The sequence below is a fragment of the Rhinoderma darwinii genome, chromosome 1, assembly GCF_050947455.1.
Source record: "Rhinoderma darwinii isolate aRhiDar2 chromosome 1, aRhiDar2.hap1, whole genome shotgun sequence".
NCBI classification, from domain to species: Eukaryota; Metazoa; Chordata; class Amphibia; order Anura; family Rhinodermatidae; genus Rhinoderma; species Rhinoderma darwinii.
The window spans coordinates 426528221-426555501 of record NC_134687.1 but is presented as its reverse complement, the minus strand read 5'-3'; the positions used below and the strand labels follow the sequence as shown (position 1 = coordinate 426555501).

Sequence of the window (27281 nt, the reverse complement as noted above, 5' to 3'; positions counted from 1 at the left end):
TAGTGTACTCAGCCCTGAGTAACTGTAAAACATGTCTCTTCTGACAGTGTAAAAAAGGGTACTCAGATCTGATTAACTACAAAACATGTCTCTTCTGACAGTGTACTATAGTGTACTCAGATTTGAGCAGCTCTAAAACATGTCTCTTCTGACAGTGTACTTTAGTGTACTTAGACCCGAGAAACTGCAAAACATGACTCTTTTGACAGTGTACTATAGTGTACTTAGCCCTGGTCAACTGCAAAACATGACTCTTCTGAGAGTGCACTATAGTGTACTCAGCCCGGAGCAACTGCAAAACATGACTCTTCTGACAGTGTACTATAGTGTACTATAGTGTACTCAGCCCGGAACAACTGCAAAACATGACTCTTCTGACAGTGTACTATAGTGTACTCAGACCTGAGCAACTGCAAAACATGACTCTTCTGACAGTGTACTATAGTGTACTCAGTCCAGAGCAACTGCAAAACATGACTCCTATTACAGTGTACTATAGTGTACTCAGTCCAGAGCAACTGCAAAACATGACTCCTATTACAGTGTACTATAGTGTACTCAGACCTGAGCAGTTTTAAAACATGTCTCTTCTGACAGTGTACTTTAGTGTACTTAGACCTGAGAAACTGCAAAACATGACTCTTCTGACAGTGTACTATAGTGTACTTAGCCCTGGTCAACTGCAAAACATGACTCTTCTGACAGTGTACTATAGTGTACTCAGCCCGGAGCAACTGCAAAACATGACTCTTCTGACAGTGTACTATAGTGTACTCAGCCCGGAGCAACTGCAAAACATGACTCTTCTGACAGAGTACTATAGTGTACTCAGCCCGGAGCAACTGCAAAACATGACTCTTCTGACAGTGTACTATAGTGTACTCAGCCCTGAGCAACTGCAGAACATGACTCTTCTGACACTGTACTATAGTATACTCAGCCCTGAGCAACTGCAAAACATGACTCTTATTACAGTGTACTATAGTGTACTTAGACCTGAGTAACTGCAAAACATGACTCTTCTGACAGTGTACTTGTAATGCCGGGGTAGGGAGACAAACAGGTGAGCCCTAATCTACACGCCACTCAGTCCCTGCCTACTTGCAACGGCCTGTCCTAGGCGACGGCGTACAACTGGGCGACGGTCCCTACGCTCAATTAGTGCACGACGGACAAACAGACAAGGGTACACAGAAGTTAGGGAAATGGGGCAGTTGCCCACGGCAGCACCGTAAGCAACGAGAGTAGTGAACGAGCCGAGTCAAACCAGGAGTGTACGAGGTACCAAACGCAGAGCAGGAGAATAGTGAACGAGCCGAGTCAAACCAGGAGTGTACGAGGTACCAAACGCAGAGCAGGAGAATTGTCAGTATAGCCAGGGTCAAAATGAAGCAGAGGACAAAATGTTCAAGCAGCAGCAGCAGAGCCAGGACACAGACAGAATCACAGGCAAAGGAGGAGCAGGAAGTGAAGGTATAAATAGACAGAGGGCGGGAGCTAGCTCCGTCTGGCCAGGCTGTGATAGGCTCTCCCACTCCTCAGCCTCCCAGCCTGATTGGTAGAAGGAGGGGGTCACTCGATCAGACTTAGGAGCAGGTGCAGACTGACTAACCACCGGCTTCGACACAGAAGCTGTGTCTGGCAGATCCTTTACAGTACTATAGTGTACTCAGACCTGAGCAACTGCAAAACATGACTCTTCTGACAGTGTACTATAGTGTACTCAGACCTGAGCAACTGCAAAACATGACTCTTCTGACAGTGTACTATAGTGTACTCAGACCTGAGCAACTGCAAAACATGACTCTTCTGACTGTGCACTATAGTGTACTCAGACCAGAGCAACTGCAAAACACGACTCTTCTGACAGTGTACTATAGTATTCTAAGCCCTGAGTAACTGCAAAACATGACTCTTCTGACAGTGTACTATAGTGTACTCAGACCTTAGCAACTGCAAAACATGACTCTTCTGACAGTGTACTATAGTGTACTCAGACCTGAGAAACTGCAAAACATGACTCTTCTGACAGTGTACTATAGTGTACTCAGACCTTAGCAACTGCAAAACATGACTCTTCTGACAGTGTACTATAGTGTACTCAGACCTGAGAAACTGCAAATCATGACTCTTCTGACAGTGTACTATAGTGTACTCAGACCTTAGCAACTGCAAAACATGACTCTTCTGACAGTGTACTATAGTGTACTCAGACCTGAGAAACTGCAAAACATGACTCTTCTGACAGTGTACTATAGTGTACCCAGACCTGAGCAACTGCAAAACGTGACTCTTCTGACAATTTACTATAGTGTACTCAGCCCTGAGCAACTGCAAAACATGACTCTTCTGACAGCGTACTATAGTGTATTCAGACCTGAGCAACTGCAAAACATGACTCTTCTGACAGTGTACTATAGTGTACTCAGCCCTGAGAAACTGCAAAACATGACTCTTCTGACAGTGTACTATAGTGTACTCAGCCCTGAGCAACTGCAAAACATGACTCTTCTGACAGTGTACTATAGTGTACTCAGACCTGAGCAACTGCAAAACATGACTCTTCTGACAGTGTACTATAGTGTACTCAGACCTGAGAAACTGCAAAACATGACTCTTCTGACATTGTACTATAGTGTACTCAGCCCTGAGAAACTGAAAAACATGACTTTTCTGACAGTGTACCATAGTGTACTCAGACCTTAGCAACAGCAAAACATGACTCTTATTATAGTGTACAATAGTGTACTTAGACCAGAGCAACTGCAAAACGTGACTCTTCTGACAGTGTACTATAGTGTACTCAGCCCTAAGCAACTGCAAAACGTGACTCTTCTGACAATTTACTATAGTGTACTCAGCCCTGAGAAACTGCAAAACATGACTCTCCTGACAGTGGACTATAGTGTACTCAGACCTGAGCAGCTCTAAAACATGTCTCTTCTGACAGTGTACTTTAGTGTACTCAGCCCTGAGCAACTGCAGAACATGACTCCTATTACAGTGTACTATAGCGTACTCAGACATGAGCAGTTTTAAAACATGTCTCTTCTGACAGTGTACTTTAGTGTACTTAGACCTGAGAAACTGCAAAACATGACTCTTCTGACAGTGTACTATAGTGTACTCAGACCTGAGCAACTGCAAAACATGACTCTTCTCACAGTGTACTATAGTGTATTCAGCCCGGAGCAACTGCAAAACATGACTCTTCTGACAGTGTACTATAGTGTACTCAGATCTAAGAAACTGCAAAACGTGACTCTTCTGACAGTGTACTATAGTGTACTCAGCCCGGAGCAACTGCAGAACATGACTCTTCTGACACTGTACTATAGTATACTCAGCCCTGAGCAACTGCAAAACATGACTCTTATTACAGTGTACTATAGTGTACTTAGACCTGAGTAACTGCAAAACATGACTCCTCTGACAGTGTACTTGTAATGCCGGGGTAGGGAGACAGACAGGTGAGCCCTAATCTACACGCCACTCAGTCCCTGCCTACTTGCAATGACCCGTCCTAGGCGATGGCGTACAACAGGGCGACGGTCCCTACGCTCAATTATTGCACGACGGACAAACAGACAAGGGTACACAGAAGTTAGGGAAATGGGGCAGTTGCCCACGGCAGCACCGTGAGCAACGAGAGTAGTGAACGAGCCGAGTCAAACCAGGAGTGTACGAGGTACCAAACGCAGAGCAGGAGAATAGTGAACGAGCCGAGTCAAACCAGGAGTGTACGAGGTACCAAACGCAGAGCAGGAGAATTGTCAGTATAGCCAGGGTCAAAATGAAGCAGAGGACAAAATGTTCAAGCAGCAGCAGCAGAGCCAGGACACAGACAGAATTACAGGCAAAGGAGGAGCAGGAAGTGAAGGTATAAATAGACAGAGGGCGGGAGCTAGCTCCGTCTGGCCAGGCTGTGATAGGCTCTCCCACTCCTCAGCCTCCCAGCCTGATTGGTAGAAGGAGGGGGTCACTCGATCAGACATAGGAGCAGGTGCAGACTGACTAACCACCGGCGTCGACACAGAAGCTGTGTCTGGCAGATCCTTTACAGTACCATAGTGTACTCAGACCTGAGCAACTGCAAAACACGACTCTTCTGACAGTGTACTATAGTATTCTAAGCCCTGAGTAACTGCAAAACATGACTCTTCTGACAGTGTACTATAGTGTACTCAGACCTTAGCAACTGCAAAACATGACTCTTCTGACAGTGTACTATAGTGTACTCAGACCTGAGAAACTGCAAAACATGACTCTTCTGACAGTGTACTATAGTGTACTCAGACCTTGGCAACTGCAAAACATGACTCTTCTGACAGTGTACTATAGTGTACTCAGACCTGAGAAACTGCAAAACATGACTCTTCTGACAGTGTACTATAGTGTACTCAGACCTGAGCATCTGCAAAACATGACTCTTCTGATAGTGTACTATAGTGTACTCAGACCAGAGCAACTGCAAAACGTGACTCTTCTGACAGTGTACTATAGTGTACTCAGCCCTAAGCAACTGCAAAACGTGACTCTTCTGACAATTTACTATAGTGTACTCAGCCCTGGGCAACTGCAAAACATGACTCTTCTGACAGTGTACTATAGTGTATTCAGACCTGAGCAACTGCAAAACATGACTCTTCTGACAGTGTACTATAGTGTACTTAGACCTGAGCAACTGCAAAACGTGACTCTTCTGACAGTGTACTATAGTGTTCTCAGCCCTGAGCAACTGCAAAACATGACTCTTCTGACAGTGTACTATAGTGTATTCAGACCTGAGCAACTGCAAAACATGACTCTTCTGACAGTGTACTATAGTGTACTCAGCCCTGAGAAACTGAAAAACATGACTCTTCTGACAGTGTACTATAGTGTACTCAGACCTGAGCAACTGCAAAACGTAACTCTTCTGACAGTGTACTATAGTGTACTCAGCCCTGAGCAACTGCAAAACATGACTCTTCTGACAGTGTACTACAGTGTACTCAGACCTGAGCAACTGCAAAACGTAACTCTTCTGACAGTGTACTATAGTGTACTCAGACCTGAGAAACTGAAAAACATGACTCTTCTGACAGTGTACTATAGTGTACTCAGACCTGAGCAACTGCAAAACATGACTCTTCTGACAGTGTACTATAGTGTACTCAGACCTGAGCAACTGCAAAACATGACTCTTCTGACAGTGTACTATAGTGTACTCAGACCTGAGAAACTGCAAAACATGATTTTTTTGACAGTGTACTATAGTGTACTCAGACCAGTAAAACTGCAAAACGTGACTCTTCTGACAGTGTACTATAGTGTACTCAGCCCTAAGCAACTGCAAAACGTGACTCTTCTGACAATTTACTATAGTGTACTCAGCCCTGAGCAACTGCAAAACATGACTCTTCTGACAGCGTACTATAGTGTATTCAGACCTGAGCAACTGCAAAACATGACTCTTCTGACAGTGTACTTTAGTGTACTCAGCCCTGAGAAACTGCAAAACATGACTCTTCTGACAGTGTACTATAGTGTACTCAGCCCTGAGCAACTGCAAAACATAACTCTTCTGACAGTGTACTATAGTGTACTCAGACCTGAGCAACTGGAAAACATGACTCTTCTGACAGTGTACTATAGTGTACTCAGACCTGAGAAACTGCAAAACATGACTCTTCTGACAGTGTACTATAGTGTACTCAGCCCTGAGAAACTGCAAAACATGACTCTTCTGACAGTGTACTATAGTGTACTCAGACCTTAGCAACTGCAAAACATGACTCTTCTGATAGTGTACAATAGTGTACTTAGACCAGAGCAACTGCAAAACATGACTCTTCTGACAATTTACTATAGTGTACTCAGCCCTGAGAAACTGCAAAACATGACTCTTCTGACAGTGTACTATAGTGTACTCAGACCTGAGCAGCTCTAAAAACATGTCTCTTCTGACAGTGTACTTTAGTGTACTCAGCCCTGAGCAACTGCAGAACATGACTCTTCTGACAGTGTACTTTAGTGTACTCAGTCCAGAGCAACTGCAAACCATGACTCCTATTACAGTGTACTATAGCGTACTCAGACATGAGCAGTTTTAAAACATGTCTCTTCTGACAGTGTACTTTAGTGTACTTAGACCTGAGAAACTGCAAAACATGACTCTTCTGACAGTGTACTATAGTGTACTCAGCCCGGAGCAACTGCAAAACATGACTCTTCTGACAGTGTACTATAGTGTACTAAGACCTGAGCAACTGCAAAACATGACTCTTCTCACAGTGTACTATAGTGTACTCAGCCCTGAGCAACTGCAAAACATGACTCTTCTGACAGTGTACTATAGTGTACTCAGACCTGAGCAACTGCAAAACATGACTCTTCTCACAGTGTACTATAGTGTACTCAGACCTGAGAAACTGCAAAACGTGTCTCTTCTGACAGTGTACTATAGTGTATTTAACCCTTAGCAACTGCAGAACATGACTCTTCTGACACTGTACTATAGTATACTCAGCCCTGAGCAACTGGAAAACATGACTCTTCTGACAGTGTACTATAGTGTATTCAGACCAGAGCAACTGCAAAACATGACTCTTCTGACAGTGTACTATAGTGTACTCAGACCTGAGCAACTGCAAAACATGACTCTTCTGATAGTGTACTATAGTGTACTCAGACCAGAGCAACTGCAAAACGTGACTCTTCTGACAGTGTACTATAGTGTATTCAGACCTGAGAAATTGCAAAACATGACTCTTCTGACAGTGTACTATAGTGTACTCAGCCCTAAGCAATTGCAAAACGTGACTCTTCTGACAATTTACTATAGTGTACTCAGCCCTGAGCAACTGCAAAACATGACTCTTCTGACAGTGTACTATAGTGTATTCAGACCTGAGCAACTGCAAAACATGACTCTTCTGACAGTGTACCATAGTGTACTCAGACCTGAGCAACTGCAAAACATGACTCTTCTGATAGTGTACTATAGTGTACTCAGACCAGAGCAACTGCAAAACATGACTCTTCTGACAGTGTACTATAGTGTACTCAGACATGAGAAACTGCAAAACATGACTCTTCTGACAGTGTACTATAGTGTATTCAGACCTGAGAAATTGCAAAACATGACTCTTCTGACAGTGTACTATAGTGTACTCAGCCCTAAGCAATTGCAAAACGTGACTCTTCTGACAATTTACTATAGTGTACTCAGCCCTGAGCAACTGCAAAACATGACTCTTCTGACAGTGTACTATAGTGTATTCAGACCTGAGCAACTGCAAAACATGACTCTTCTGACAGTGTACCATAATGTACTCAGACCTGAGCAACTGCAAAACATGACTCATCTGACAGTGTACCATAGTGTACTCAGACCTGAGCAACTGCAAAACATCACTCTTCTGACAGTGTACTATAGTGTACTCAGCCCTGAGAAACTGCAAAACATGACTCTTCTGACAGTGTACTATAGTGTATTCAGACCAGAGCAACTGCAAAACATGACTCTTCTGACAGTGTACTATAGTGTATTCAGACCTGAGCAACTGCAAAACATGACTCTTCTGACAATGTACTATAGTGTACTCAGCCCTGAGAAACTGCAAAACATGACTCTTCTGACAGTGTACTATAGTGTACTCAGCCCTGAGATACTGCAAAACATGACTCTTCTGACAGTGTACTATAGTGTACTCAGCCCTAAGCAATTGCAAAACGTGACTCTTCTGACAATTTACTATAGTGTACTCAGCCCTGAGCAACTGCAAAACATGACTCTTCTGACAGTGTACTATAGTGTATTCAGACCTGAGCAACTGCAAAACATGACTCTTCTGACAGTGTACCATAGTGTACTCAGACCTGAGCAACTGCAAAACATGACTCTTCTGATAGTGTACTATAGTGTACTCAGACCAGAGCAACTGCAAAACATGACTCTTCTGACAGTGTACTATAGTGTACTCAGACATGAGAAACTGCAAAACATGACTCTTCTGACAGTGTACTATAGTGTATTCAGACCTGAGAAATTGCAAAACATGACTCTTCTGACAGTGTACTATAGTGTACTCAGCCCTAAGCAATTGCAAAACGTGACTCTTCTGACAATTTACTATAGTGTACTCAGCCCTGAGCAACTGCAAAACATGACTCTTCTGACAGTGTACTATAGTGTATTCAGACCTGAGCAACTGCAAAACATGACTCTTCTGACAGTGTACCATAGTGTACTCAGACCTGAGCAACTGCAAAACATGACTCTTCTGACAGTGTACCATAGTGTACTCAGACCTGAGCAACTGCAAAACATCACTCTTCTGACAGTGTACTATAGTGTATTCAGATCTGAGAAACTGCAAAACATGACTTTTCTGACAGTGTACTATAGTGTCCCCAGACCTGAGCAACTGCAAAACATGACTCTTCTGACAGTGTACTATAGTGTACTCAGCCTTGAGAAACTGCAAAACATGACTTTTCTGACAGTGTACTATAGTGTACTATAGTGTCCCCAGACCTGAGCAACTGCAAAACATGACTCTTCTGACAGTGTACTATAGTGTACTCAGCCCTGAGAAACTGCAAAACATGACTCTTCTGACAGTGTACTATAGTGTATTCAGACCAGAGCAACTGCAAAACATGACTCTTCTGACAGTGTACTATAGTGTATTCAGACCTGAGCAACTGCAAAACATGACTCTTCTGACAGTGTACTATAGTGTACCCAGACCTGAGCAACTGCAAAACATGACTCTTCTGACAGTGTACTATAGTGTACTCAGCCCTGAGAAACTGCAAAACATGACTCTTCTGACAGTGTACTATAGTGTACCCAGACCTGAGCAACTGCAAAACATGACTCTTCTGACAATGTACTATAGTGTACTCAGCCCTGAGAAACTGCAAAGCATTACTCTTCTGACAGTGTACTATAGTGTTCTCAGCCCTGAGCAACTGCAAAACATGACTCTTCTGACAGTGTACTATAGTGTACTCAGCCCTGAGAAACTGCAAAACATGACTCTTCTGACAGTGTACTATAGTGTACCCAGACCTGAGCAACTGCAAAACATGACTCTTCTGACAGTGTACTTTAGTGTACTCAGACCTGAGCAACTGCAAAACATGACTCTTCTGACTGTGCACAATAGTGTACTCAGACCTGAGCAACTGCAAAACACGACTCTTCTGACAGTGTACTATAGTATTCTAAGCCCTGAGTAACTGCAAAACATGACTCTTCTGACAGTGTACTATAGTGTACTCAGACCTTAGCAACTGCAAAACATGACTCTTCTGACAGTGTACTATAGTGTACTCAGACCTGAGAAACTGCAAAACATGACTCTTCTGACAGTGTACTATAGTGTACTCAGACCTTGGCAACTGCAAAACATGACTCTTCTGACAGTGTACTATAGTGTACTCAGACCTGAGAAACTGCAAAACATGACTCTTCTGACAGTGTACTATAGTGTACTCAGACCTGAGCATCTGCAAAACATGACTCTTCTGATAGTGTACTATAGTGTACTCAGACCAGAGCAACTGCAAAACGTGACTCTTCTGACAGTGTACTATAGTGTACTCAGCCCTAAGCAACTGCAAAACGTGACTCTTCTGACAATTTACTATGGTGTACTCAGCCCTGGGCAACTGCAAAACATGACTCTTCTGACAGTGTACTATAGTGTATTCAGACCTGAGCAACTGCAAAACATGACTCTTCTGACAGTGTACTATAGTGTACTTAGACCTGAGCAACTGCAAAACGTGACTCTTCTGACAGTGTACTATAGTGTTCTCAGCCCTGAGCAACTGCAAAACATGACTCTTCTGACAGTGTACTATAGTGTATTCAGACCTGAGCAACTGCAAAACATGACTCTTCTGACAGTGTACTATAGTGTACTCAGCCCTGAGAAACTGAAAAACATGACTCTTCTGACAGTGTACTATAGTGTACTCAGACCTGAGCAACTGCAAAACGTAACTCTTCTGACAGTGTACTATAGTGTACTCAGCCCTGAGCAACTGCAAAACATGACTCTTCTGACAGTGTACTACAGTGTACTCAGACCTGAGCAACTGCAAAACGTAACTCTTCTGACAGTGTACTATAGTGTACTCAGACCTGAGAAACTGAAAAACATGACTCTTCTGACAGTGTACTATAGTGTACTCAGACCTGAGCAACTGCAAAACATGACTCTTCTGACAGTGTACTATAGTGTACTCAGACCTGAGCAACTGCAAAACATGACTCTTCTGACAGTGTACTATAGTGTACTCAGACCTGAGAAACTGCAAAACATGATTTTTTTGACAGTGTACTATAGTGTACTCAGACCAGTAAAACTGCAAAACGTGACTCTTCTGACAGTGTACTATAGTGTACTCAGCCCTAAGCAACTGCAAAACGTGACTCTTCTGACAATTTACTATAGTGTACTCAGCCCTAAGCAACTGCAAAACATGACTCTTCTGACAGCGTACTATAGTGTATTCAGACCTGAGCAACTGCAAAACATGACTCTTCTGACAGTGTACTTTAGTGTACTCAGCCCTGAGAAACTGCAAAACATGACTCTTCTGACAGTGTACTATAGTGTACTCAGCCCTGAGCAACTGCAAAACATAACTCTTCTGACAGTGTACTATAGTGTACTCAGACCTGAGCAACTGGAAAACATGACTCTTCTGACAGTGTACTATAGTGTACTCAGACCTGAGAAACTGCAAAACATGACTCTTCTGACAGTGTACTATAGTGTACTCAGCCCTGAGAAACTGCAAAACATGACTCTTCTGACAGTGTACTATAGTGTACTCAGACCTTAGCAACTGCAAAACATGACTCTTCTGATAGTGTACAATAGTGTACTTAGACCAGAGCAACTGCAAAACATGACTCTTCTGACAATTTACTATAGTGTACTCAGCCCTGAGAAACTGCAAAACATGACTCTTCTGACAGTGTACTATAGTGTACTCAGACCTGAGCAGCTCTAAAAACATGTCTCTTCTGACAGTGTACTTTAGTGTACTCAGCCCTGAGCAACTGCAGAACATGACTCTTCTGACAGTGTACTTTAGTGTACTCAGTCCAGAGCAACTGCAAACCATGACTCCTATTACAGTGTACTATAGTGTACTCAGACATGAGCAGTTTTAAAACATGTCTCTTCTGACAGTGTACTTTAGTGTACTTAGACCTGAGAAACTGCAAAACATGACTCTTCTGACAGTGTACTATAGTGTACTCAGCCCGGAGCAACTGCAAAACATGACTCTTCTGACAGTGTACTATAGTGTACTCAGACCTGAGCAACTGCAAAACATGACTCTTCTCACAGTGTACTATAGTGTACTCAGACCTGAGAAACTGCAAAACGTGTCTCTTCTGACAGTGTACTATAGTGTATTTAACCCTTAGCAACTGCAGAACATGACTCTTCTGACACTGTACTATAGTATACTCAGCCCTGAGCAACTGGAAAACATGACTCTTCTGACAGTGTACTATAGTGTATTCAGACCAGAGCAACTGCAAAACATGACTCTTCTGACAGTGTACTATAGTGTACTCAGACCTGAGCAACTGCAAAACATGACTCTTCTGATAGTGTACTATAGTGTACTCAGCCCTGAGAAACTGCAAAACATGACTCTTCTGACAGTGTACTATAGTGTATTCAGACCAGAGCAACTGCAAAACATGACTCTTCTGACAGTGTACTATAGTGTATTCAGACCTGAGCAACTGCAAAACATGACTCTTCTGACAATGTACTATAGTGTACTCAGCCCTGAGAAACTGCAAAACATGACTCTTCTGACAGTGTACTATAGTGTACTCAGCCCTGAGATACTGCAAAACATGACTCTTCTGACAGTGTACTATAGTGTACTCAGCCCTAAGCAATTGCAAAACGTGACTCTTCTGACAATTTACTATAGTGTACTCAGCCCTGAGCAACTGCAAAACATGACTCTTCTGACAGTGTACTATAGTGTATTCAGACCTGAGCAACTGCAAAACATGACTCTTCTGACAGTGTACCATAGTGTACTCAGACCTGAGCAACTGCAAAACATGACTCTTCTGATAGTGTACTATAGTGTACTCAGACCAGAGCAACTGCAAAACATGACTCTTCTGACAGTGTACTATAGTGTACTCAGACATGAGAAACTGCAAAACATGACTCTTCTGACAGTGTACTATAGTGTATTCAGACCTGAGAAATTGCAAAACATGACTCTTCTGACAGTGTACTATAGTGTACTCAGCCCTAAGCAATTGCAAAACGTGACTCTTCTGACAATTTACTATAGTGTACTCAGCCCTGAGCAACTGCAAAACATGACTCTTCTGACAGTGTACTATAGTGTATTCAGACCTGAGCAACTGCAAAACATGACTCTTCTGACAGTGTACCATAGTGTACTCAGACCTGAGCAACTGCAAAACATGACTCTTCTGACAGTGTACCATAGTGTACTCAGACCTGAGCAACTGCAAAACATCACTCTTCTGACAGTGTACTATAGTGTATTCAGATCTGAGAAACTGCAAAACATGACTTTTCTGACAGTGTACTATAGTGTCCCCAGACCTGAGCAACTGCAAAACATGACTCTTCTGACAGTGTACTATAGTGTACTCAGCCTTGAGAAACTGCAAAACATGACTTTTCTGACAGTGTACTATAGTGTACTATAGTGTCCCCAGACCTGAGCAACTGCAAAACATGACTCTTCTGACAGTGTACTATAGTGTACTCAGCCCTGAGAAACTGCAAAACATGACTCTTCTGACAGTGTACTATAGTGTATTCAGACCAGAGCAACTGCAAAACATGACTCTTCTGACAGTGTACTATAGTGTATTCAGACCTGAGCAACTGCAAAACATGACTCTTCTGACAGTGTACTATAGTGTACCCAGACCTGAGCAACTGCAAAACATGACTCTTCTGACAGTGTACTATAGTGTACTCAGCCCTGAGAAACTGCAAAACATGACTCTTCTGACAGTGTACTATAGTGTACCCAGACCTGAGCAACTGCAAAACATGACTCTTCTGACAATGTACTATAGTGTACTCAGCCCTGAGAAACTGCAAAGCATTACTCTTCTGACAGTGTACTATAGTGTTCTCAGCCCTGAGCAACTGCAAAACATGACTCTTCTGACAGTGTACTATAGTGTACTCAGCCCTGAGAAACTGCAAAACATGACTCTTCTGACAGTGTACTATAGTGTACCCAGACCTGAGCAACTGCAAAACATGACTCTTCTGACAGTGTACTTTAGTGTACTCAGACCTGAGCAACTGCAAAACATGACTCTTCTGACTGTGCACAATAGTGTACTCAGACCTGAGCAACTGCAAAACACGACTCTTCTGACAGTGTACTATAGTATTCTAAGCCCTGAGTAACTGCAAAACATGACTCTTCTGACAGTGTACTATAGTGTACTCAGACCTTAGCAACTGCAAAACATGACTCTTCTGACAGTGTACTATAGTGTACTCAGACCTGAGAAACTGCAAAACATGACTCTTCTGACAGTGTACTATAGTGTACTCAGACCTTGGCAACTGCAAAACATGACTCTTCTGACAGTGTACTATAGTGTACTCAGACCTGAGAAACTGCAAAACATGACTCTTCTGACAGTGTACTATAGTGTACTCAGACCTGAGCATCTGCAAAACATGACTCTTCTGATAGTGTACTATAGTGTACTCAGACCAGAGCAACTGCAAAACGTGACTCTTCTGACAGTGTACTATAGTGTACTCAGCCCTAAGCAACTGCAAAACGTGACTCTTCTGACAATTTACTATGGTGTACTCAGCCCTGGGCAACTGCAAAACATGACTCTTCTGACAGTGTACTATAGTGTATTCAGACCTGAGCAACTGCAAAACATGACTCTTCTGACAGTGTACTATAGTGTACTTAGACCTGAGCAACTGCAAAACGTGACTCTTCTGACAGTGTACTATAGTGTTCTCAGCCCTGAGCAACTGCAAAACATGACTCTTCTGACAGTGTACTATAGTGTATTCAGACCTGAGCAACTGCAAAACATGACTCTTCTGACAGTGTACTATAGTGTACTCAGCCCTGAGAAACTGAAAAACATGACTCTTCTGACAGTGTACTATAGTGTACTCAGACCTGAGCAACTGCAAAACGTAACTCTTCTGACAGTGTACTATAGTGTACTCAGCCCTGAGCAACTGCAAAACATGACTCTTCTGACAGTGTACTACAGTGTACTCAGACCTGAGCAACTGCAAAACGTAACTCTTCTGACAGTGTACTATAGTGTACTCAGACCTGAGAAACTGAAAAACATGACTCTTCTGACAGTGTACTATAGTGTACTCAGACCTGAGCAACTGCAAAACATGACTCTTCTGACAGTGTACTATAGTGTACTCAGACCTGAGCAACTGCAAAACATGACTCTTCTGACAGTGTACTATAGTGTACTCAGACCTGAGAAACTGCAAAACATGATTTTTTTGACAGTGTACTATAGTGTACTCAGACCAGTAAAACTGCAAAACGTGACTCTTCTGACAGTGTACTATAGTGTACTCAGCCCTAAGCAACTGCAAAACGTGACTCTTCTGACAATTTACTATAGTGTACTCAGCCCTAAGCAACTGCAAAACATGACTCTTCTGACAGCGTACTATAGTGTATTCAGACCTGAGCAACTGCAAAACATGACTCTTCTGACAGTGTACTTTAGTGTACTCAGCCCTGAGAAACTGCAAAACATGACTCTTCTGACAGTGTACTATAGTGTACTCAGCCCTGAGCAACTGCAAAACATAACTCTTCTGACAGTGTACTATAGTGTACTCAGACCTGAGCAACTGGAAAACATGACTCTTCTGACAGTGTACTATAGTGTACTCAGACCTGAGAAACTGCAAAACATGACTCTTCTGACAGTGTACTATAGTGTACTCAGCCCTGAGAAACTGCAAAACATGACTCTTCTGACAGTGTACTATAGTGTACTCAGACCTTAGCAACTGCAAAACATGACTCTTCTGATAGTGTACAATAGTGTACTTAGACCAGAGCAACTGCAAAACATGACTCTTCTGACAATTTACTATAGTGTACTCAGCCCTGAGAAACTGCAAAACATGACTCTTCTGACAGTGTACTTTAGTGTACTCAGTCCAGAGCAACTGCAAACCATGACTCCTATTACAGTGTACTATAGTGTACTCAGACATGAGCAGTTTTAAAACATGTCTCTTCTGACAGTGTACTTTAGTGTACTTAGACCTGAGAAACTGCAAAACATGACTCTTCTGACAGTGTACTATAGTGTACTCAGCCCGGAGCAACTGCAAAACATGACTCTTCTGACAGTGTACTATAGTGTACTCAGACCTGAGCAACTGCAAAACATGACTCTTCTCACAGTGTACTATAGTGTACTCAGACCTGAGAAACTGCAAAACGTGTCTCTTCTGACAGTGTACTATAGTGTATTTAACCCTTAGCAACTGCAGAACATGACTCTTCTGACACTGTACTATAGTATACTCAGCCCTGAGCAACTGGAAAACATGACTCTTCTGACAGTGTACTATAGTGTATTCAGACCAGAGCAACTGCAAAACATGACTCTTCTGACAGTGTACTATAGTGTACTCAGACCTGAGCAACTGCAAAACATGACTCTTCTGATAGTGTACTATAGTGTACTCAGACCAGAGCAACTGCAAAACGTGACTCTTCTGACAGTGTACTATAGTGTATTCAGACCTGAGAAATTGCAAAACATGACTCTTCTGACAGTGTACTATAGTGTACTCAGCCCTAAGCAATTGCAAAACGTGACTCTTCTGACAATTTACTATAGTGTACTCAGCCCTGAGCAACTGCAAAACATGACTCTTCTGACAGTGTACTATAGTGTATTCAGACCTGAGCAACTGCAAAACATGACTCTTCTGACAGTGTACCATAGTGTACTCAGACCTGAGCAACTGCAAAACATGACTCTTCTGATAGTGTACTATAGTGTACTCAGACCAGAGCAACTGCAAAACATGACTCTTCTGACAGTGTACTATAGTGTACTCAGACATGAGAAACTGCAAAACATGACTCTTCTGACAGTGTACTATAGTGTATTCAGACCTGAGAAATTGCAAAACATGACTCTTCTGACAGTGTACTATAGTGTACTCAGCCCTAAGCAATTGCAAAACGTGACTCTTCTGACAATTTACTATAGTGTACTCAGCCCTGAGCAACTGCAAAACATGACTCTTCTGACAGTGTACTATAGTGTATTCAGACCTGAGCAACTGCAAAACATGACTCTTCTGACAGTGTACCATAATGTACTCAGACCTGAGCAACTGCAAAACATGACTCTTCTGACAGTGTACCATAGTGTACTCAGACCTGAGCAACTGCAAAACATCACTCTTCTGACAGTGTACTATAGTGTACTCAGCCCTGAGAAACTGCAAAACATGACTTTTCTGACAGTGTACTATAGTGTCCCCAGACCTGAGCAACTGCAAAACATGACTCTTCTGACAGTGTACTATAGTGTACTCAGCCCTGAGAAACTGCAAAACATGACTCTTCTGACAGTGTACTATAGTGTATTCAGACCAGAGCAACTGCAAAACATGACTCTTCTGACAGTGTACTATAGTGTATTCAGACCTGAGCAACTGCAAAACATGACTCTTCTGACAATGTACTATAGTGTACTCAGCCCTGAGAAACTGCAAAACATGACTCTTCTGACAGTGTACTATAGTGTACTCAGCCCTGAGATACTGCAAAACATGACTCTTCTGACAGTGTACTATAGTGTACTCAGCCCTAAGCAATTGCAAAACGTGACTCTTCTGACAATTTACTATAGTGTACTCAGCCCTGAGCAACTGCAAAACATGACTCGTCTGACAGTGTACTATAGTGTATTCAGACCTGAGCAACTGCAAAACATGACTCTTCTGACAGTGTACCATAGTGTACTCAGACCTGAGCAACTGCAAAACATGACTCTTCTGATAGTGTACTATAGTGTACTCAGACCAGAGCAACTGCAAAACATGACTCTTCTGACAGTGTACTATAGTGTACTCAGACATGAGAAACTGCAAAACATGACTCTTCTGACAGTGTACTATAGTGTATTCAGACCTGAGAAATTGCAAAACATGACTCTTCTGACAGTGTACTATAGTGTACTCAGCCCTAAGCAATTGCAAAACGTGACTCTTCTGACAATTTACTATAGTGTACTCAGCCCTGAGCAACTGCAAAACATGACTCTTCTGACAGTGTACTATAGTGTATTCAGACCTGAGCAACTGCAAAACATGACTCTTCTGACAGTGTACCATAGTGTACTCAGACCTGAGCAACTGCAAAACATGACTCTTCTGACAGTGTACCATAGTGTACTCAGACCTGAGCAACTGCAAAACATCACTCTTCTGACAGTGTACTATAGTGTATTCAGACCTGAGAAACTGCAAAACATGACTTTTCTGACAGTGTACTATAGTGTCCACAGACCTGAGCAACTGCAAAACATGACTCTTCTGACAGTGTACTATAGTGTACTCAGCCCTGAGAAACTGCAAAACATGACTTTTCTGACAGTGTACTATAGTGTCCCCAGACCTGAGCAACTGCAAAACATGACTCTTCTGACAGTGTACTATAGTGTACTCAGCCCTGAGAAACTGCAAAACATGACTCTTCTGACAGTGTACTATAGTGTATTCAGACCAGAGCAACTGCAAAACATGACTCTTCTGACAGTGTACTATAGTGTATTCAGACCTGAGCAACTGCAAAACATGACTCTTCTGACAGTGTACTATAGTGTACCCAGACCTGAGCAACTGCAAAACATGACTCTTCTGACAGTGTACTATAGTGTACTCAGTCCTGAGAAACTGCAAAACATGACTCTTCTGACAGTGTACTATAGTGTACCCAGACCTGAGCAACTGCAAAACGTGACTCTTCTGACAGTGTACTATAGTGTACTCAGACATGAGAAACTGCAAAGCATTACTCTTCTGACAGTGTACTATAGTGTTCTCAGCCCTGAGCAACTGCAAAACATGACTCTTCTGACAGTGTACTATAGTGTACTCAGCCCTGAGAAACTGCAAAACATGACTCTTCTGACAGTGTACTATAGTGTACCCAGACCTGAGCAACTGCAAAACATGACTCTTCTGACAGTGTACTATAGTGTACTCAGCCCTGAGAAACTGCAAAACATGACTCTTCTGACAGTGTACTATAGTGTATTCAGACCTGAGCAACTGCAAAACATGACTCTTCTGACAGTGTACCATAGTGTACTCAGACCTGAGCAACTGCAAAACATGACTCTTCTGATAGTGTACTATAGTGTACTCAGACCAGAGCAACTGCAAAACATGACTCTTCTGACAGTGTACTATAGTGTACTCAGACATGAGAAACTGCAAAACATGACTCTTCTGACAGTGTACTATAGTGTATTCAGACCTGAGAAATTGCAAAACATGACTCTTCTGACAGTGTACTATAGTGTACTCAGCCCTAAGCAATTGCAAAACGTGACTCTTCTGACAATTTACTATAGTGTACTCAGCCCTGAGCAACTGCAAAACATGACTCTTCTGACAGTGTACTATAGTGTATTCAGACCTGAGCAACTGCAAAACATGACTCTTCTGACAGTGTACCATAGTGTACTCAGACCTGAGCAACTGCAAAACATGACTCTTCTGACAGTGTACCATAGTGTACTCAGACCTGAGCAACTGCAAAACATCACTCTTCTGACAGTGTACTATAGTGTATTCAGACCTGAGAAACTGCAAAACATGACTTTTCTGACAGTGTACTATAGTGTCCCCAGACCTGAGCAACTGCAAAACATGACTCTTCTGACAGTGTACTATAGTGTACTCAGCCCTGAGAAACTGAAAAACATGACTTTTCTGACAGTGTACTATAGTGTCCCCAGACCTGAGCAACTGCAAAACATGACTCTTCTGACAGTGTACTATAGTGTACTCAGCCCTGAGAAACTGCAAAACATGACTCTTCTGACAGTGTACTATAGTGTATTCAGACCAGAGCAACTGCAAAACATGACTCTTCTGACAGTGTACTATAGTGTATTCAGACCTGAGCAACTGCAAAACATGACTCTTCTGACAGTGTACTATAGTGTACCCAGACCTGAGCAACTGCAAAACATGACTCTTCTGACAGTGTACTATAGTGTACTCAGCCCTGAGAAACTGCAAAACATGACTCTTCTGACAGTGTACTATAGTGTACCCAGACCTGAGCAACTGCAAAACATGACTCTTCTGACAATGTACTATAGTGTACTCAGCCCTGAGAAACTGCAAAGCATTACTCTTCTGACAGTGTACTATAGTGTTCTCAGCCCTGAGCAACTGCAAAACATGACTCTTCTGACAGTGTACTATAGTGTACTCAGCCCTGAGAAACTGCAAAACATGACTCTTCTGACAGTGTACTATAGTGTACCCAGACCTGAGCAACTGCAAAACATGACTCTTCTGACAGTGTACTATAGTGTACTCAGCCCTGAGAAACTGCAAAACATGACTCTTCTGACAGTGTACTCTAGTGTATTCAGACCAGAGCAACTGCAAAACATGACTCTTCTGACAGTGTACTATAGTGTATTCAGACCTGAGCAACTGCAAAACATGACTCTTCTGACAGTGTACCATAGTGTACTCAGACCTGAGCAACTGCAAAACATGACTCTTCTGACAGTGTACTTTAGTGTACTCAGCCCTGAGCAACTGCAAAACATCACTCTTCTGACAGTGTACTATAGTGTACTCAGCCCTGAGAAACTGCAAAACATGACTCTTCTGACAATGAACTATAGTGTACTCAGACCTGAGCAACTGCAAAACATGACTCTTCTGACAGTGAACTATAGTGTACTCAGCCCTGAGAAACTGCAAAACATGACTCTTCTGACAGTGTACTATAGTGTACCCAGACCTGAGCAACTGCAAAACATGACTCTTCTGACAGTGTACTATAGTGTACTCAGCCCTGAGAAACTGCAAAACATGACTCTTCTGACAGTGTACTATAGTGTACCCAGACCTGAGCAACTGCAAAACATGACTCTTCTGACAGTGTACTATAGTGTACCCAGACCTGAGCAACTGCAAAACATGACTCTTCTGACAATGTACTATAGTGTACTCAGCCCTGAGAAACTGCAAAACATGACTCTTCTGACAGTGTACTATAGTGTATTCAGACCTGAGCAACTGCAAAACGTGACTCTTCTGACAGTGTACCATAGTGTACTCAGCCCTGAGCAGCTGCATATTTACACTTAATTACAAATTACATAGGTCAATAATATACCAACAGTTTCATCACAGTAGCTTTACATTCGTATACATTACAGTACAGTTGTATAATTGAATTATATATTTCTTAGTGTGATTTACTACATTATGAAATTATTTCCATCCAAGTACTGATGAGGGTGAGGCTGATACTGGAGGGTGTCATTTATATCTTGAGGTCTACATTGTGGTCTGAGCAATATTAATTTTGGGCAGGGGTGTCCGTATAGGGGAGCCTCCCCTGGTGCTATTTGATGCCACATCTACATCACACGACAAGTGGACCCATTGCCTGTTTAGTGGAGGAGACCTACCCATGGGTAAGCATGATAAATGCCTAACCTAACCTATCTTCATAGGGTCTATTGAGTTTAACCCCTTAATGACGAGGCCATTTCGCACGTTAATGACGAAGGATTATTTTTGTTTTTTCACGGTCACATTCCAAGAGTCGTAACTTGTTCTTTTATTCCATGGACATAGCCGTATAAGGGCTTGTTTTTTGCGGGACGAGTTGTATTTTGTAATTGTACCATTTTTAGATGCTTATAATATATCGATTAACTTTTATTAACTTTATTTTAGGAGAGAATTGAAAATAAGCAGCTATTCCAGCATTGATTTTCACGTTATAAATTTACGCCGTTTACTATGCAGCGTAAATAACATGTTAACTTTATTCTATGGGTCGGCACGATTAAGGGGATTCCAAATATGTAAAGGTTTTATATGTTTTCCTACATTTCCACAATAAAAACCCTTTTAGAAAAAAAATTACTTATTTTTGCATCACCACATTCCAAGAGCCGTAACGTTTTTATTTTTCCGTCAATGTGGCCGTATGTGGGCTTGATTTTTGCGGGCCAATGTGTAGTTTTCATTAGTACTTTTTTGGGGTACATAGGACTTATAGATTAACTTTTATTTAATTTTTTTATGGAGGGGAATGGGAGAAAAGAGAGAATTTTGCCATTGTTTTTTGCTTTTTTTTGGACGCCGTTCATTCAGCGGTTTAATTAATGTGTTCATTTTATTGTTCAAGTTGTTACGATCGCGGGAATACCATATATGTGTATGTGTTATTTGTTTTGACACTTTTACTAAATAAAACCACTTTTTGGGCAAAAAAAGTAGTTTTGATTGTGACTGTAAATTTTTTTAATTTTTTTCCACAAACTTTATTTAACCCCTTAGTGACCACCAATACGCCTTTTCACGTGAGTCACTAAGGGGCCTTAGGCTAGGCTGACGCCTTTTCACATGAGCCTAGTCTAAGTCCTGCACGGGTCTCCCGTGCAGGCTGGAGCCGGGGCTCAGCTGTCTGATGACAGCTGAGCTCCTGCTCCAACACCCGCGATCGAAGTTTACTTGGATCGCGGCCCTTTAACCCATTAAATGCCGCAGTCAATAGCGACCGCTGCATTTAACTTATTTTCTGTCACCCATCGGCGGCCCGCAAATGCAATCGCGGGTCTCCGATGGGGTGTCATGGCAGCCGGGGGCTTGATAAAAGCCCCCAGGTCTGCCCTGGACATATGCCTGTTAGGACGCGCCGGAGGCACGTCCTAATAGATTGCCTGTCAAATTTACACTGACAGGCAATAATGCTCTGGTATACGAAGTATACCAAAGCATTATAGCAGCGATCTGAAGATCGCACAGTAAAGTCCCCTAGTGGGACTAGTGAAATAAATAATAAATGTGAAATAAAGATTATTAATAAAAATTACAGTAAAAAAAGAAATAAAACAATTATTTCCATAAAAAGTGGTTTTATTTAGTAAAAGTGTAAACATATATGGTATCGCCGCGACCGTAATGACTCCATTAATAAAGTTAATATGTAATTTAAACCGCATGGTGAACACCGTAAAAAAAAAAGGCAAAAAACCATGGCGAAATTGCAATTTTTTTCCATTGCCCCCCAAAAAAGTCATAATAAAAATGAATCAATAAGTCCCATGTACCCCAAAACAGTACCAATCAAAACTACGTCTCGTCCCGCAAAAAACAAGCCCAAAAAATCACTACATTGATGGAAAAATAAAAAAGTTACGGCTCTTGGAAAGCGACGATGCAAAAACAAATAATTTTAGTTCAAAAGTGTTTTTATTGTGCAAAAGTCGTAAAACATTAAAAACCTCTACATATGTGGTATCGCCGTAATCGTACCGACCGATAGAATAAAGGTAACATGTTATTTACTTCGCATAGTGAACGGCGTCAATTTAAAAACGCATAGAACAATTGCGGAATTTCAGGTTTTTTTTATAATCCCCCCAAAAAAAGTTAATAAAAGTTAATAAAAAAATTATATGTACCCAAAAATGGTGCTATTAAAAAGTACAACTAATCCCGCAAAAAACAAGTCCTCATACAGCTATGTAGACGAAAAAATAAAAAAGTTATAGCTCTTGGGATGCGACGATAGAAAAACGAATAAAATAGCTTGGTCATTAGGGCCTAAAATGGGCTGGTCACTAAGGGGTTAACTGCTTTACATTTTTTTTTTTTTAGTCTCACCAGGGGACTTCACTATACTTAGTATACCAAAGCATTATTGCCTGTCAGTGTAAAACTGACAGGCAATCTATTAGGCCATGCCGGAGGCATGGGCTAATAGGCGGATTCTGAAGACAGACCTGGGGTTCTTTGTTAGGCCCCCAGCTGCCATGGAAACCCGACGGCGCACCGCGATTTGTTTGCGGGGGCGCCGATGGGGTGACAGAGGAAGCTCCCTCCCTCTGTCAAACACATTAGATGTCGCTGTCGCTATTGAGAGCGGCATTTAATGGGTTAAACTGCCGGAATCGGAGCGCACTTCGATTCCGGCAGTTGCAGCAAGAGCCAGGATGTGTATAACAGCCATGCTCCTGACCCTGATCGCGTGGGTACACTGGCAGTACCCGCGCCATCACAGGACGGATATATCTGTCCTCCTGCGCAAACTAGCAGCTGCACAGGACGGATACATCCGTCCTTCGACGTTAAGGGGTTAAAGGGGTGAGTCAATTATGAATATTATTATTATTGTTATTATTATTACTATTATTATTATCATATTATTATCATCATTATTATCATATATTATTATTGACTTTCTTATATATTTCCTGAGGAAGGGCTTAGACTCCTAAGATGAGCTTTCCCCTAAAAAGCGTGATAACTGTAGGGTGTGCTCAGACGTTAGCAGCCAATATGAAGTCAATATGCTGTAATCCATTTTTGAATAAACACATAAAATGACTTATTGATACATTTTACATATTTCCTGTCTATAATACGCTGTTAAACATTTATAGTTTTACATTGGTATAGTGAAAAAATGTGGAGTGGCTGTGAATTTTGGTGCAATATCAGAGATTCTTTTTGCCAGTAGTCCCAGTCTGTTACTATGGTAACCCGCATGATTTCACTAACAGAATATAGTCAGGCAATGAATACACAGCGCTCATACCTCATACACGGTATGCCCCTTTCATCTCCCTGCACAGCATGTCACAATTGTGCGGTTTAAAGGAATGTTTAACTAATAGTGTTTTAAAGAATCGCTTCCATTGTATTATAACTTATTTTCTTACTGATTACAGCCTTTCATTTGCTCCCCGTTTAATATGAACTTCTTATAATACAGAGCAACAGAAAATAGCGCTAGATTGAGGTAAATACCATGTTGAAAGTATTACAATCGCCAGAAAGCTCACATGCAACTTTTGGGGAATAATTAGAAATTGCACCGCAATCACAATTTTACCACAATTGACCATATTTTTTTGTTACCATGTAGCCCCAGCCTAAACTCTCTGCACAAATTGGGACTTACGTATGTAATGTTGGTGTGTTAGAACTACTGTTAATATTGTGGAAAATATAGAATTAGTAATGAGCTCATTGTATGCTAGTATGAAGCTGTGTGCATAAAATTATTGCAAATTTGGCATTGCAGTAGCGCTGAACCAGGTGTGTTGAGATCTGACACCTGCAATATATATAGTTCTGAGATGAGTGGCTTATGTATGACAAGATGTATGACTGGTTTGAACATATCTGCCTAAAAAAGATACCCTGCCTCTTAAACATGAGCCCCTTATGCAATATTCACAATAGATAGAACCATAGTGGTTTACAAAATGTACACATAGTAGATCTAAGCTACTAAAACATCAAAGCCAGGACACCTTGATAAAGTTTCTGCATGTTAGATTGGTCACCAGTTATGACATGTGCATATTACATTAAGCAAAAGGCAAGGATCTGTGTATAATTGTATATACAGTCTGTCTATGTGCATTTAAAGAGAACTTTTTACCTGCCCATACATGTGCAGCTGAGAGCACCATGTAATAGGCAGTACTGCACAAACCCTGTCTCACTTTAAATTTTTTTTCCTATCCTCCTCCGTTATTTAGATAGCGGTGCCGATATATTTGGCGCCCGATATGTAAATAACCCCCTGATCTGTCAATAGGGCATGTTAATGGCAAGGGGGCGTGTAACATCGCTGTGACACTGTCTAATCAGCTACGGACAGTGTCACAACTGCTTCTGCTGTGATCTCTCGCGAGATCACACAGTCTTTCCTTCACTGTCTGACAAGAGCTGGAGAGAGCGCACGCACGCACAGCTCTGCCGCAGCCACGGAACAGAAGAAGAGAAGAACAATGTGAATTCTTCTTCTGTTCCGTGGCGGCGGGAGTATCGTCGGCAGCGGCATTGGAGCTATGCGTGCCGGCGCGCGTGCACGCTCTCACTCTTCAGCTCTGAGGCAGACAAGGACGACAGGACTGTGTGATCTCTTGTGATCTTCTTGTCTGCCGAGAGCTGAAGCGTGAGAGCGTGTGCGCGCGCACACAGCTCATACGCCGCTGCCGACGATACTCCCGCCACCACAGAACAGAAGAAGAAAAATTTACATTCTTCTTCTTCTCTTCTGTACTGTGGTGGCAAAGGTATGCGTGCATGCATGAACGCGCACGCATGCTCTCCTCTCTCCAGCTCCTGTCAGACAGTGAAGGAAAGACTGTGTGATCTCGCGAGAGGGATCACACAGCACAAGCCGCTGTGACACTGTCCGTAGCTGATTGGACAGTGTCACAGCAATAGTAACACGACCCCTTGCCATTTACACGCTCCATTGACAGTTCAAGGGGTTATTTACATATCGGGCGCCAAATATAACAGCACCGATATCAAAATAAAGGAGGATAGGAAAAAATGTTTAAAGTGAGACAAGGTTTGTGCAGCCCTGCCTATTACATGGTGCACTCAGCTGCACATGTATCGGCAGGTGAAAAGTTCTCTTTAATCTGACTTTACATAAGGTTCTACACGTTATAATCTCAAGCCATAAGATAATACTTTCTATACTGTACTGTACTGTACTGTACAATACATCACATCACAACAACATCACACAAAAAGAAAGCAGCACTATGTCCACAAAGAAAACAGGTGCAAGCCCAGAGACCTTAGCCCGACAATCCCATCAGCAGACATTTTTTATGACAATTTGTACTTATTTTCAAGTTTTCTAATTCTATCTGATGTTTATTCAATATTTTACTGTGGGCCACGCTGAACATACTGCTCATTAATTCTTAGTCAGAGATCAAACATTTCCAAATCATTCTTATGGTTGCAAATAATTGTTGTTTCTTTTAATAATGTAGAATGGCCTTAAACAGTAAGAAAATCGTACTTACATGTCCAAAAGGATCTAGATGGTTATTAGTGAGCTTCAGTTTTTGGAAGGACACCAGCTGCCTCATCCAATGTGCACCAGTAGCAGGAGAATCTGGATGGACATACAAACGCCCAGGCATTGCAGGTTCAGCTTTCCCAGTAACTGACCTACATCAAGAACACAAACCAAAGAAATTTACTAAATTGTATAGAATGACTATAGGATCATGCTGTTCAGGATCAAGTAATAAGTTGGCAGTTTGCTTACAAAGTACTAGAGACTGTGTATAGGACTTTTAGGATCACAAATAAAAATAATTGAAAATAACACTAATTGAGTAAAGGAATGGTACATCCATGGATCTCCAGACACTGTTATTGGTTAAAAATGGCAACTTTCCGTAAGACCTCATGTAGACATGTATCACAGGGATCCCAAATTCAGCGTCACTGCATTTCATTCGGGCTATGCATACCACTATAACGGTAAACATATAAAGACTATAAAGGGAAACTCGATCCGTGAAAATGAAATAAGCGGGCACAATGCACTATACTATATCAATAGTTTTTGCACTTGCACGAAATGCACATACTCATGTGCATGAGGCCTTGGTTTAAAAAAAAAAAACTCAGTCTTGTTATATGAGGGTGCCTGCTGGTTATGGTGTAAATATGCAAAATTTATGGGTCAATACGAAAATTCCCTCTTTTCACCCATCTGCTAACAATAGGAAAACTTAATCCATGAAACGGAACCCCGCTCGAAACTAATCAGCTGTAATAGAGTTACTAACAGAAGTGATAGGCTAAACCAGTACCTACCGAGCTAATCGTTTAAACATGGTGGGAAGACCTAATAGCAAGAGAAAGAGGTGGTTACACCTAAGCAAGTGCAGATCAAACTATTGGAAATGTGAAACAGGGTTTGCATCACCATTGATTTCAATGGCGACGGATCCAGTGCAAATGGTTTCCGTTTGTCACCGTTGTTTAAGGGTTCAGTCATTTTGACGGAATTAATACTGTAGTCGACTGCGTTCAAAACGACGGAACCCTTAAACAACGGTGACAAATGGAAACCATTTGGATCGGATCCGTCACAATTAAAATCAATAGTGATGCAAATGGAAACCTATGGGATCTGTG

The 27281-nt window shown here is 42.0% G+C and overlaps 1 protein-coding gene across 1 annotated transcript in view; it reads right to left on the bottom strand.

The window, feature by feature from the left end:
- TBX5 (T-box transcription factor 5) overlaps positions 1–27281 on the bottom strand; it is an 86733-nt gene that overhangs the window by 44054 nt on the left and 15398 nt on the right. The window contains exon 3 of the mRNA XM_075853542.1: positions 26153–26300. Coding sequence (XP_075709657.1) covers positions 26153–26300 — 148 coding nt within the window. The remainder of the gene's footprint in view (positions 1–26152; positions 26301–27281) is intronic.